At 40.8% G+C, this 12,846-nt stretch overlaps 1 protein-coding gene across 1 annotated transcript; it reads right to left on the reverse strand.

Annotated features, from left to right (window-relative positions):
* Positions 1-1,814: 1,814 nt before the first annotated feature.
* Positions 1,815-2,918, reverse strand: LOC149186391 (uncharacterized). The gene has a single exon (XM_089409326.1). The coding sequence runs from the start codon at positions 2,916-2,918 to the stop codon at positions 1,815-1,817; it is 1,104 nt and encodes a 367-aa protein (XP_089265452.1).
* Positions 2,919-12,846: the final 9,928 nt, after the last annotated feature.

Here is a 12,846-nt window from a genome sequence, read left to right on the forward strand (position 1 = left end):
GTTCTTTAATACTTCTAAGGCTTCATCTACTGGAATCATGGTGTAGAGAGACACTACGTCAAAGCTAACCATTAGGTCATTGTCATTAAATTCTAGGTTTTTGATCCATTCTATGAAGGAAGAGGAATCTTTGATAGTTCATTTCAAACCATTTGATCCTAATCTATCCTTAGATCTTGTTCTCCATCCACCGGTGAGATCCCTCCTTAGCTCAGATCAAGAAATGCATCATCAACCCATAACCTGCATACTGGATCTCATACTTCCTCAGATATTCAAGACTTTAGGATACCATTGCCTAATGATCTTCTTCTCCTTTTATAGTCTTAGGCCTTGCTCAATACCATGGTCCAAAACCATAACAAACCAATACCATGGACCCAATACTTGGGGTCAACACATCTGATGAGATACTATGGTCCAAAACCATAGGTTCAAATACCAAGGACTAACTACCACGGACCAAAAGTAAGTTCTCCAACATATACGCACTTTTCCTTGCACGAAAGTGCGTGTATACGCATACGCGCCTTTGTAATGTCTAACCCATGTGTATACGTGGCTTGGTCACAATGAACCTGCATGTATATATTTTCTCTTCATTTTTGTAGTCTGATCATCAAATCCTTGCTGCTGACCTGCTGCACTATGATCTGTCATCTGTGTGATTTTCCATCAAGGACAACACTTGTCTCATAATGCCAACAATCTTTTCGTAGTATCTTTCTGTTATCCATTGCCAGTCCATACTAGAGTAACCTGTTGCTTTTATCAGGAAACCTAAATATTTCATTCCCTGATTGATGGACCGCGCCTCAATCCAAAAGAGAGAGGAAATCCATTCAATTAGTTCCAGATTACCATCATTATGGAAGAGAGCAGATTTGGACTCATTTATTTGTAAGCCCGTGGCCTTTTGGAACTTTTGGAGGATATCATATAAGCATAACCAAGTAAGTCTGCAAAGCATCCCAAAAATAAGAATATCATCGACAAATACATTATGCGAAATAAAATTGTCCTTGCAAATCTTCATAGGCTTACATCTATTTTCACTAACAACCTTATTGGTGTGCAGACTTAACGAGTTCATTGCCAGGATAAACAATAAGGGGGATAGCGGGCATCCTTGGCGCATGCCCCTGGCAGCTAGAAAAAAAGGAGAAGGTATCCCATTTATTATAACAACATAGTTAACCTTCTCTATACAGGCCATTACCCAATTTATCATGTTTGCTCTCAGTCCAATCTTTTCCAGAAGGCATCTGATGAAGCCCCAATCGAGGCAATCAAAAGCCTTTCGGAGATCAATTTTGAAAATTGCAACTTCACTTTTTTTGGAGTGCATGGAAAATAAAACCTCCTGTGTTAGCAACATCGTCCATAATGTTTCTTCCTTTCAGAAAAGCATGTTGATCCTTTGTTAAAAACTTTGACAAGGTCCCTTTTAATCTTTCTGCGATAATTTTTTATATGATCTTGTATGAAATGTTGCAAAGAGATATCGGCCTGTAGTCTTGGAAAGATTCCGCCTCCATTTTTTTGGGCATAAGGGCGATATGAGTGGATGATGTAATCTGATGGATGCTGCCCGAAATTCTTGAGCCCTCAACCATCCTTAGCAGATCTTGTTTGATAGCATCAAAAAAGTGAATGAAAAATTCAATTGTCTAGCCATCTGGACCAGGGCACTTATCCTTTTTAAAGGATTTCATGGTTCTCAAGAGCTCTTCCTCAGATATTGGCTAAAAAAGATAATCATTTTGATCCCCATCAAACATTTGAGGAAAAGGATCTATTCCCCACAGAATGTCCTAAAACCTGCAAACAACAGATCTACTGTATTGGTTTTCAAAAAATCTCACGGCCTCACTTAAGATGTCTTGTTGTGAGTATAGAAAGTCTCCCTTTCCATCCTTTATTTTCCATATGGAATTCTTTTCTCTTCTTGAGCTTGCAAATCTATGGAAAAATTTTGAGTTTCTGTCTCCTTCCTTTAGCCAGATTGCCCTGCTATTTAGTCTCCATGATGCCTCTTCCTGTTCCAGGATTTTGCATTTCCTCCTTTGAAGTTCCTTTATACGGCATCTCAAGTTGAAAGGGATACCATGAGCAGCTAAATTTCTCGAGATGCTATCCAATTCCTTCTGGATTTCCTGAAGGGCTGATCTGTTTTGTTTTGTTTTCTTAAACTGCCAATCCTTTACAAAAATTCTTATGGAAGCCAACTTATCTCTGAACGCTAGGAATGGGGGAAAATTCTCTTTTGATGATAATTCCTTCCATTTTCTAATTATGGCATCATTGAAATCAATGTCTTCCAGACATAGCCTATTGAATTTAAAGGGATACCCTTTCGTGAATTCCTTTTCTCTCCACTCTAAGAAAATCGGCCTATGGTCTGATATAAAATCATTTCCTACCGATGTAAAGGGCATGCCTAGTCTTTCAATTATATTTGCATGAAGAATGAAACGATCAAGTATCTTTGCTATATATGCCCCCCCAGTTCTTTCGTTTTCCCAAGTTGGCATCATTTTGGGCAGATTTATGTCAACAGGATTCCTGTGCAGTAGCTCACATCTAATGCGGTCAGCAAGAGGATCTTTTTTCCGACTGTTCCCCCATATTTCATCAGAGTTTAACGTGACATTTAAATCTCCTGCAATCATCAGATAGTCGATGTCAACAATTTCTGATGCAAAAAATTTCTCCCAGTATGTTATCCTATTTTTATAAGGGGCATACATGTTTAAGATGTTTATTGGCCAATCTTTCCCCCTAATAGACGCTGATATGAGAATGTCAGCAAAGCATTTGAAAGCTTTTGCTTTGATCCAATCAGGGTTCCATAATACTGCTAGACCTCCAGAAAGACCATTTGCCTCCAAAGCAACCATATGCCAAGTAGGCAACATTTTTCTGAAATAAGAAATAGATATAGGAGTGTTGTGCATGGTTTCTTGTATTAGAATGATTTTGGGCTGTTTTGCAGAAAAAATATTTTTTAGGGCTAAAAATTTATGATCAGCCCCCAACCCCCTTATATTCATGGATAAAATGAAAGTCATTTAGAAGGCTTTGCGGCCACACTTGCTCTAAGAGGCCTTTCTTCCGTCATATCAATGATTGGCACATCTACTAAAGAGAGATTCTGAATTCCTCTGCCAGTGCCATCAGCCCTTCCTCTGAAGTGCCTACTACCTCAGTTATTTTTCCTTCTCACTGTAATATTTTTAGCAGAATTTGGACTGATTTGAGGGGATGATGGCTTTCCGGGCTTATGGATGGTTAGGGTTCTGAGATCAAGCGATTTCTTACTAAGGAGGTAGTCTAGGTCACTACCAATCGAGTTGGATGGAGAAGAAGCAGGGGACTTTAGAGGGGTCGTCGAAACCATGGGTTCCTTTCCTTTCTGATATTGAGACAGTCCCCTTTTCGATGAAGGCGAGGAGGATGAGATTAGAATGATTTGAGAGTCCACTTTGAAGGTATTGATAGATTTGGGGGCCAGGAGAGGGACCGGGCTATCTTTGATAGCAATAGGATCCGGAGGGGGAGTACAAAATGGGATGGGGATCCTTTTTTCAAGAGAGTTGAAGGGTTTACCCTAGCTTTCAGGTGGGTTGTGATTTTTTTTTGAAAAAGATGATGGATAGATATGGAATTGAGACATAGATTTGTGAGAGGGGGGAGAAAAAAATTGACAGTCATCTACAGGATTAAAAACCCCCTTCAGCTTATCCGATTCTAAAGGGGATGAGCTTATAGAAGGGGATGCCTTTACGGTTTCAGAATAGGGCGACCTTGTCCCCTATTTTTTTTTCCAGATTGATGATTACCATGATATCTTTGATTTTCTAACACAGGCTGTCGTGGGCAATTTTTATGAAGATGACCTGTCTTGTGGCATACGGAGAACTTGAATGGTACTCCCCAAAAATCCAACCTTTGATATATCTTTTGATCCCTCCATGAAATGTCGATATGTTCGGGGAAACCAGCTCTATAGGCTTTCTCAATGAGAACCCATGCTACCGTTTGTCTTTCACCCCCAGACATCTTGGATCTGCCTAAGGAATTTCCTATCTCTGCTAAATATTCCTTTGACCATAACTCTAGGGGGGGCCAAGGAGTTTTACCCAAATTAGATTATTTATGGGAGTGTTCTTCAATGGATTAAAGCCCATGAACCATTTGTGAAGCACCAGGAAACTCCTTCCATGCACCCATGGACGACCCTGAACTGCTTCCAGATCGTTGGCGCTTAGAAAATGAAAGCAATACCATTCCTTCATTAGTTTTGCAATGATGGGTATGTAGCCAATCAAAGGTTTCTGTTGAGATTCTAACCATATTCTCACCCTGGCATAGTCCATCTCAGGGAAATGCCACCGGCCGACCAAGGCATTCTCCTGTAGGCTTTCAATATGGTCAGATAGATAACTGTTATCTAGCATAATCACCACCAGTGGCGGGGCAGATTTGATAGGCTTTATATTATTCTTTAAATAAAATGAGGGTTCATGTTCTATGTGTTCTCTCGAGAGATGGTCACTTCATATACCTGTCTGGGAGGCTTTAGGGTTATGACAACAGTTTTCATCCAGGTCATCCGATTACAGCAGAGGGTTAACAGTCACATCAGCCAACGTGGACTGCCAGTCGTTTGTCAACGTGGTGGAACCCTTTACAGACTCAGCCAGCACCGCTACTTGGATCATGTCCTCCGTGGCTGATACGTCCGACCCCCAGTCCATAAAAATCCACCCCCTGTGTACTAAGCAATCCTTAAAAAGGGATTTTCCAGATCATGAAATAAATCATGCAATAAGTTGACCTGACCACTACTGAGAATACTACCCAGAGCAAATATGAGTCGGAGGAAAAAAGAGGGTCTTGCCTGACGAAAGTACTGATAGTAATAGGTCTCGGGAACTACAAGCCTTCCTTTTCAAAGTGGGAACAATAACCAAAGAAGCCAGCATAATCTACATCCAGCTTGGATAGCCAGACGTAGTCCAACATGGTTGTACCCTTTACAAGACTCCGCTTGTGCAAAAACTTGCAGCTTGGCTTCTGTGGACGATGCAACTGACTCCCAGACAATGCAACTGACTCCACAGAGTACTTTGCAATCCTAAGAAGGGATTTTGTGGATCTCGATAATAAAACCAGCACTAAATTGATCTGACCACCACTAGATTTAAAAGCTTAGAGTGGATGTGATGCAGGGAGGGGAGTAAAAATGCCTGACGAAAGTACTGACAGCAGGTGGGATGGGAATTAAGACAACTTCATTCCAAAGCAGGGAGCAGATACCAAAGAAGCTAGTTAGCCTTCAAGATTTATGAGTAATCCTGAGTCAGCATTGGTCTACAATTATGAATCGCTAGTTTTTAATGACCCAAAAATCTCGATGACCATACCTTGTACTTCATAGGCTAAAGAGTTCAAAATTCTGCTAGAGACCAAGTCCCAAGGAAAGGAAAGAAAATGAGGACCGGGAAGAAGAATTCTGATTCAGGTGAACGGAAAAATTTCCTCGGAAGAACTAGAAGACAGAAACGTTCTAGACAGAAAATTCAATCTCAGTCATGAGAAGACCAAAACTTCCAGAAAGGAAATGTTTCAGGATGAAAAGTCTAGGCACACAATACAACAACAACAAAATTCATACACACACCACCAGGAACCTACCCTGAACCAGATATCTGCACAAGGCTTTGAGATGACAAAAATATTCTTCAAGTTGAAAAGAGATACCCACGACCTTACAGATTCTATAACTCTTGGCATTTGAAAAACTAGGGAGAGAAAGAAACTAAAGCGTTCCCCTCTTTTTTAAACAAATGATATCCTTTAAACTCAGCTCCAGGATGAAGAATTTTCATAAACTATGTGGATGAAGTCACACATAAAATAGAAATTCTTGCTCTGAATAAGCCATCCTATTCTATATATCCATCACTCTCCATAATTGGGAAGAGATATCCATCACACTCCATAAATGGAAAAAAGACAGTTCAACAAAAAACGTCTGAATTACAAAAAGGATGGATGGCGATACTAACCATCATTATGACACAACCACGAAGAGACGAACACCGTCATGGCCAGAAGGACACCTCCAGCCTGAAAGCATTCCCCGCCAGCTTCCCAAAATCCTTTGATAACGTAAACAAGAATGATTGAATCGGAGCTGGTAAAATAGTAAACAGGAGAGTCACTCTAAAGTTAAGATGAGGGATGAAAACTTAGAAGAAGGAACAAACCTCCCTGTGTAGGGGCGCGCAGGGGAAGAAGGATGTCAAAACAGAAAAAGTCAGAATCCAAAGCTTATGTAGTCTGCCACTCGGAGGAAAGTTTTGCTCTCAGATAATGACTTCGAAAGTTGAAAGATGGAGATTCATGCAGAAAAGGAGGCTCTAGAGGGTGGCGGGTGGTAAGCTAATAGAGCCTTGCAGGAAAAACAAAGAGCATGTTCATAGAGAGCCTACTGGAAGGCCGACAAGGTGGAGAAACCTGGTTGGCCACCATGACGGTGCCCCCTCTCGTAGGTTGGTCGCCAATGCAAAGCTCCCTTCATCCTCTAACCGACATCACATTCTTCATCTATACTGATTGTTATGCAACCAACATTCATACCATACACATTATGAACAACTTTTTATACTGAATGGCACTTTAAAGTGAACGCATACATGTCAATCGGAGCGATAACATCACCCAACGCCTTGGTAACATGAAATTCTTTGTTTTTCTCAATTGTAGCAATAAAAACGCTCGACACTTTTATAACATTAAATTTTTTGTTTTACTCCATCGCGGCGATAACAACACCCAATACCTTTATGACATTAAATTCTTTTGTTTTACATACAGGAGATAGCAGAGTAAATATTAGAGTTCAAGGCACAATTATATCATCAAATTATTGTTTGTGTTGGAAAAGGAAAAAGTATTTTAATATTGTTGGAGGGTTGGCAAAGGTAAAGTTATTTTAGTATCAGTAAAAGTTGTGGGTATCAAGGGGAGAGACACTAAGGTAGGTGGGAGAGAAGGAGCCAAGGAGATTGAGTGGAAGAGAGAAGGGGAGAGGGGGAGCAGAGAGAGAAGTGGAGAGAGGGTGGGGGATAGAGAGGGAGGAAGAGAGAGGGAGAGACACTGATGGGAGAGAGGGTGCAGAGATAGAGAGGGATATAGAGATATAAAGAGAGTGAGAGTCAAAGAGAGATAATGAAGGAGGGAGAGAGAGGGAGAGGAGATAGAGACAAAGATAGAAGAACATTTAGTCAAATACATACAAATATGTGAATATAAATATAGAGATGGAGAGTGAGTGGGGGCAGAAAAAGCAAGAGAGAGGAGGGGGATATTAAGATATGAGAGATAGAGAGGGATAGAGAGTGGAAGAAGAGAGAGAGTGAGAGGTGGAGATAGAGAGAGAGAAGGAGACAGGGAGGGATGGAGAAAGTGGAGGGGAATGAAGATAGATCCATATAGAGAGGGATATGTAGAGAGATGGAGAGATAGTGATGAGGGAGAGAGGGAGAGAGACAAGGAGGGAGTGATGGAGAGATAGAGAGAAGTAGGGAGGGAGGGAGATAGAGATAAGTTATAGATATGGTGGGGGAATGACTAGGGAAGAAGAGAGAGATAGAAAGAGAGAGGGAGAGGTGAGGAGAGGGAGGGAGAGACGGGGGAGAGAGGGATAGTGAGGAAGTGAGGGAGTGAGAGACAAAGGAGAGAGGGAGGGAAATAGAGACAAAGATGGAGGGGGGATAAAGAGGGAGAGATAGAGAGACTTATCGAAGGAAGAAAGAGATAGAGGAAAAGAGAAAGGACAGAGGAAGGGAGATAGAGACAAAAGGGCACACATGTTCTATAGGGCATGCAATATCCTACTGTTATCAGACTAGCCTTAAAAGGAAAGAGAGGAAGGTAAGTAGAGAAATTATTGCTATGGATTTTAATCTCAAGAATGCATGTGTATTGTTGAGAATGCATGCACTTTGTTGATAGTGTGTGAATGTTTCTAAGAATGCATGCACATTCCTAGGAACATGTGCACCCTTCCTTTGCCAACCTTAACCCACCTTGCTTACCACTCATTTCTCATCTAAACACCAATCTAGAAAACAAGCACAAAATAGTAGTGGCTATTAACACTTGGTACGAGTTTTTGGGTAATTGGAAAGAATATTTTTATCCACTTGTGTTATTGGAAGTCAAGTTTTTGTCTTATTGTGTAACTAGAAGAATTTTTTTATGTAGTTAGAGGGAAATTTAAGTAATTTGAAGACAATTGTTGTCTTGTGTAGGAATTGGAAAAAAAAATTCGTCTTCTTGTGTAATTGGAATTTTTTTTATCTTCTTGTGAAATTGTGAGACAATTTTTTTCCTTTTTGTAGGATTGGGAGACCATCTTTGTTTTCTTAAATTAATTGGAGGAATTTTTTTGTACTTAGAAGACGCTTTATATGTTTATTTCTAATTGGAAGGCAATTATTTTCTCCTTATAATTATAATACATTCAAACATGGGGAACCATCATAGTGGGAAAAGAAAGTCCTCAAGGAAAAAACAACTCATATAAAAGATAAGTGAAGGAAGAGAAAAGGCCAGGGGAGGGATGGAAAAACATAGACTTTTAGAAAAGGATAATATGACTTCCATCATAATAGATGAACCTATAATGCATATTCCATCATAAAAAAATGTTTTGGAGGAATAGACGACGATGGATTTGCTTGGAGTTCATTTTAGTATGGATGAGATTAGAGAAGCTGATGATGCAAAACTTCTTGTTGAAGAAGTTTCTATGGTGCAACCTCTTGTTCAAAAATGAAAATTTTTAGAAGCTACCCATGAACACATCTAGTCCCCTTTAAGGAATGTAATTCCACAACATACCCCTTCATACATTAGACATTGTGCAATGAAGAAATCCAAAATTCCTTGAGGTGAATGCAAGTGGCATATCATTACTTGAAGGTAAGCTACTTGAAAGAACTATTCATTATAATTTTTTTTAAATTATTAGAGAATAATTTGAATAAAAGTATGACGAAACCAAATGACAATTATTTTTGTCTTTGTTAAAATCTAGGAGTTTGACTATTGTTAGAATTTTAGGAGTTAAAACAATAAAAAATATAGAAACAAGTAATCATATTATTTGAAAACTTGTGGATATTTTTAAAAAAGTCTGGTAAGAAAACACGATCCTAAGACCATATTGCAACCCATCATGTCTTGTCAAAATCAATTGTTAACAAGGTTACAAGAAAATTCCATTAGCTAAAACACATATCCCATCTCATTAAATGCAATGTCAAAACCCTTTGAAAGTATTCTATTACATGAGATATTCTCAACATGGTTGGCCAAACAGATTATTGGGCCTTCATTGGTAGGCTACATCATCCTGATATGAAGTTAATTGAAGTAGTTAAGGGACTAGTACAAACTTTTTGGTATGAGAACACTAGATTTCTTCTAACTAAAAAGATGCAATAAAATTAATAATGGGTTCTAGGTACCATGGACCACACATAAAATACTTCCTTAACATGACAAAGAAATTTTGTATGAGTGGTATATGATTTCACATTCCACACTTAACTTGAGCTAATGATCCTTTAAGAAATCCAAGACTTGGTATGTTAGAATAAACATAACTCATAACACATTGAATATTATTACTATTATGATAGATATATTTATGTTGATGTCATATAGATACTTTATTTGTAGTATCTTATGTACAAGGCCTAATGAGTATACATTTTATCATAAATATTGCTTAGAGGGAATGTGTGTTAGTTGTGGTGGAATGACATTACTGAGAAAGTGGATCCATGTGAGTGTTGGGCATGGAATCCCCCCACAGCATGTTTTGGGGCTCAAAGCTTAAGTTTTGATCAAATGTATTGTAAAACTCCGCGAATTGCGGGTATGGAGCGCGAAGTATAGATTAAGTCATAGGGTTGTCCACCCTAAGTGTTGTAAGGTAATGTAATGTCATGTTGGCCTACCCATGTTCTGCGGACCATGTGATTGTATAAATAGAGTGAGGCTCCAAGTTGTAAAGAGAGAAGCTAAGAAGCAAAGGAGTGAAGATAGAGCATAGCGTAAGAGTCTAAGTGTATTGGGTCATAGTAGTAGGAAGAGGCTCTACAGCTGAGTGCGCAGAGGCCTAGTAGAGTCTACAACTAAGTGTGTGGACCCCTGCAGCTAAGTGCGCAGGGTAGTGTCGAGTCTGTAACCTTGAATGAAGAATAACAAAGAGAAGTTGATTCCAAATTCGATGCATCTGCGTGTGTATTGCATTCTTTACATTTATACTTTTTTGTTTATCGCACGCACTTATATGATTGTTGGATATATTGTTAATTATCACTAGTCTTATGCAGATAAGTTAAGTAATCGGGCAATAACAGGTTAAATAGGAAGGAACTTGGGTATAACACAGATCGTGCCCCGAGTAGGACTGCGTGAAGGCAGTATCAAAGGTTGGGAGGGACTAATAGGTGCGTGTAGCGACTTACGCGCAGGGTCCAACCACGGACCACCAAAGCTCATCAGACATCCCCAGGGTGCGGCAACCTGGTTGTAGCACCCTCCCATACAACTTCGGGTGAGACCTCAGTCCGCGCTCCGCGGACTATTGCCGAAAGGGCCAGTAGTATCGGGATTTTCTTGGCTAAATCACCTCTGAACCTGGGTCAGGCCCATACAAACCAGCAAATGGTTCCGTTGTCGGGACCAGTATCTGCATAAGGGATGTCTGATGTTGTGCCACTAGAATCCGACAAAGAAAGAAATTGAAGGGCGGTTGGACTAGAAGATTCACGAGTTCATGGCGCAGGAAAATAGAAATCCGCGAGTAACTAAGGAACAGTGGTTGGAGTGCTACTTGTATACAGAAATCCACAAAATTTTCTTTGCATCCTTTCCTTGTGAGCTGTATGAGTGGATCACGAAGCTAGCAAATAGTCAAGGAAGGTGTAGGCTCAACAAACCAATCGTGTGGACTCTAGAGTTAGTGCACAGACTAGAAGCGTTAGGAGATAAGATCGCGCAAGCTGTGGACCATTGGCTCGATCGAATTATAGGAAGATTTATCACTGAGTTCGCGGTAAACATGACCGTCAACTACAGTGAGGCAGAGCGATGTTTCCTCAAGGGACTGCGAGGTAAGTATATCAAATCTTTGAACACTTGGATTAAGATTCTATTGTGTGAAAAGCGGTTTATGCGAATAAATTAATGTTTTGGACTATGCAAGGGGTAATATCTACAGAAGCGTAAGTAGTGAAGAATTGGAAACCAGTCCCTTAATTTCCCCCTCACGAGAAAGCGAGGAGGAGCTCACGAAAGTTCCTCTGAGAAGCACGGTCAGCCTGATAAGGCAATGCATTCCGCGTTTACCACCTCCACCCACACCACCACACGTCTCACCCTCCTCACCTCCATCTCCACCCACCCCACCTCCGCCACCACCACAGTTTAGTATGGTGAGTGCGATCAAACTACCAGTATTCAGAGGAGTAGGGAATGAAGACCCGGACCAATTCTGGTTCATGGTAAGAGCAGCATGGAAAGCACAAGGAGTCATGGATGATAATATCAAGAAGGCTACACTAGTGAGCACGTTGTAGGATCGCGCTTTAACATGGTACATCAAGCATTCTAAGGACCATCCAAACGCGGGAATCATAGAAATCCAAAATGTGCTGAACAAGGAATTTAGCAGGCCAAAGTCTGAAACACAATAAATCATCGGGTTTAAGGAGATCACGATGCTCCCGGGTGAGACCCCCTGGGATCTGGACCAAAGACTGAAGGGCATGATTTGAAAAGTCAACATGACATTGACATATGGACAACACCGTGCATGGTTTGTAGAATCATTGACACCGCACTTAAGGACGACACTGTCACAGCAAAAACTTGCCACCCAAGTTGAAGCTTTGGAGATCGCGATGAGATTGCATGAGACCCCTATATAAGACCCTGGTCTGGGAGTCCAACAAATCCATGCACAACTGCAAAATATATGTCTCAAAATGCAGAGTTTGAAATAGGGCAAGACACCTCGGCCAGAGGCGCGCGAGGAGGTATGGTGCATAAAATGCAAAGGTTAGGGGAATGACAAAGACCACTGTCCAGTGTTCGTGAATTACTTGGCAGGAGGAGGGTCGATGCCATTAAGACCTGAGGCACAGGCAGGATCGAGCGCGGTGCCTGCATTATGGTGCACGATCTAATAGATAGGAGGAAAACACACTACGAATAATTGTCATCTATTGCAGAAGTATACGCAGACGTCCCAACAATTGTTTTGTAACTTCTGCAGGTCAGTAGGTCATGATGAGCACACCTGCAGAAGCTACGAACTAATGATGGATTAGACTCCTGCCTACAGTGTGCAGATCGAAACGTGAGCCCTCGACCCAAATGCAGGAATGGCACACACTGGATTTTAGGGGCGCAGTCGAGGTCGAGGTTGAATGGGACTAGGAAGGGGTCGCAGATAGCTAATTTGTTATAATTGCGGAGGGCCAGGGCACTATGCCCGCGATTGTACAAACCTGACAAGGACATCATGTTTGTACTATACTTAGTTTGATCATGAGGCAGAATACTGCCCTACATTGATAATGAGACTGCTCGAAAAAGGGGTACTTCAGCCCCCTCCAACTCAGAATCTACAAATGGTGAGGTCTGAGCCACGTGAAGAAGACCTGAATGTAAACATGAAGCTTAGGAGTGGTATGACCACTGGTGATGATAAAGGTAAGCAGTCAGAATAAAGTGTGTGGGTTCGCAAGGCTCCTA

Source organism: Pinus tabuliformis, chromosome 3_1 (assembly GCF_031772625.1).
Source record: "Pinus tabuliformis cultivar Carrire ecotype Pingquan chromosome 3_1, CPIR1, whole genome shotgun sequence".
In the NCBI taxonomy this organism is placed as follows: Eukaryota; Viridiplantae; Streptophyta; class Pinopsida; order Pinales; family Pinaceae; genus Pinus; species Pinus tabuliformis.

Bases quoted from the DNA above. Each gene is read 5' to 3' on its own strand.
- LOC149186391 (XM_089409326.1), bottom strand. From the start codon at position 2,918: ATGTTGCCTACTTGGCATATGGTTGCTTTGGAGGCAAATGGTCTTTCT.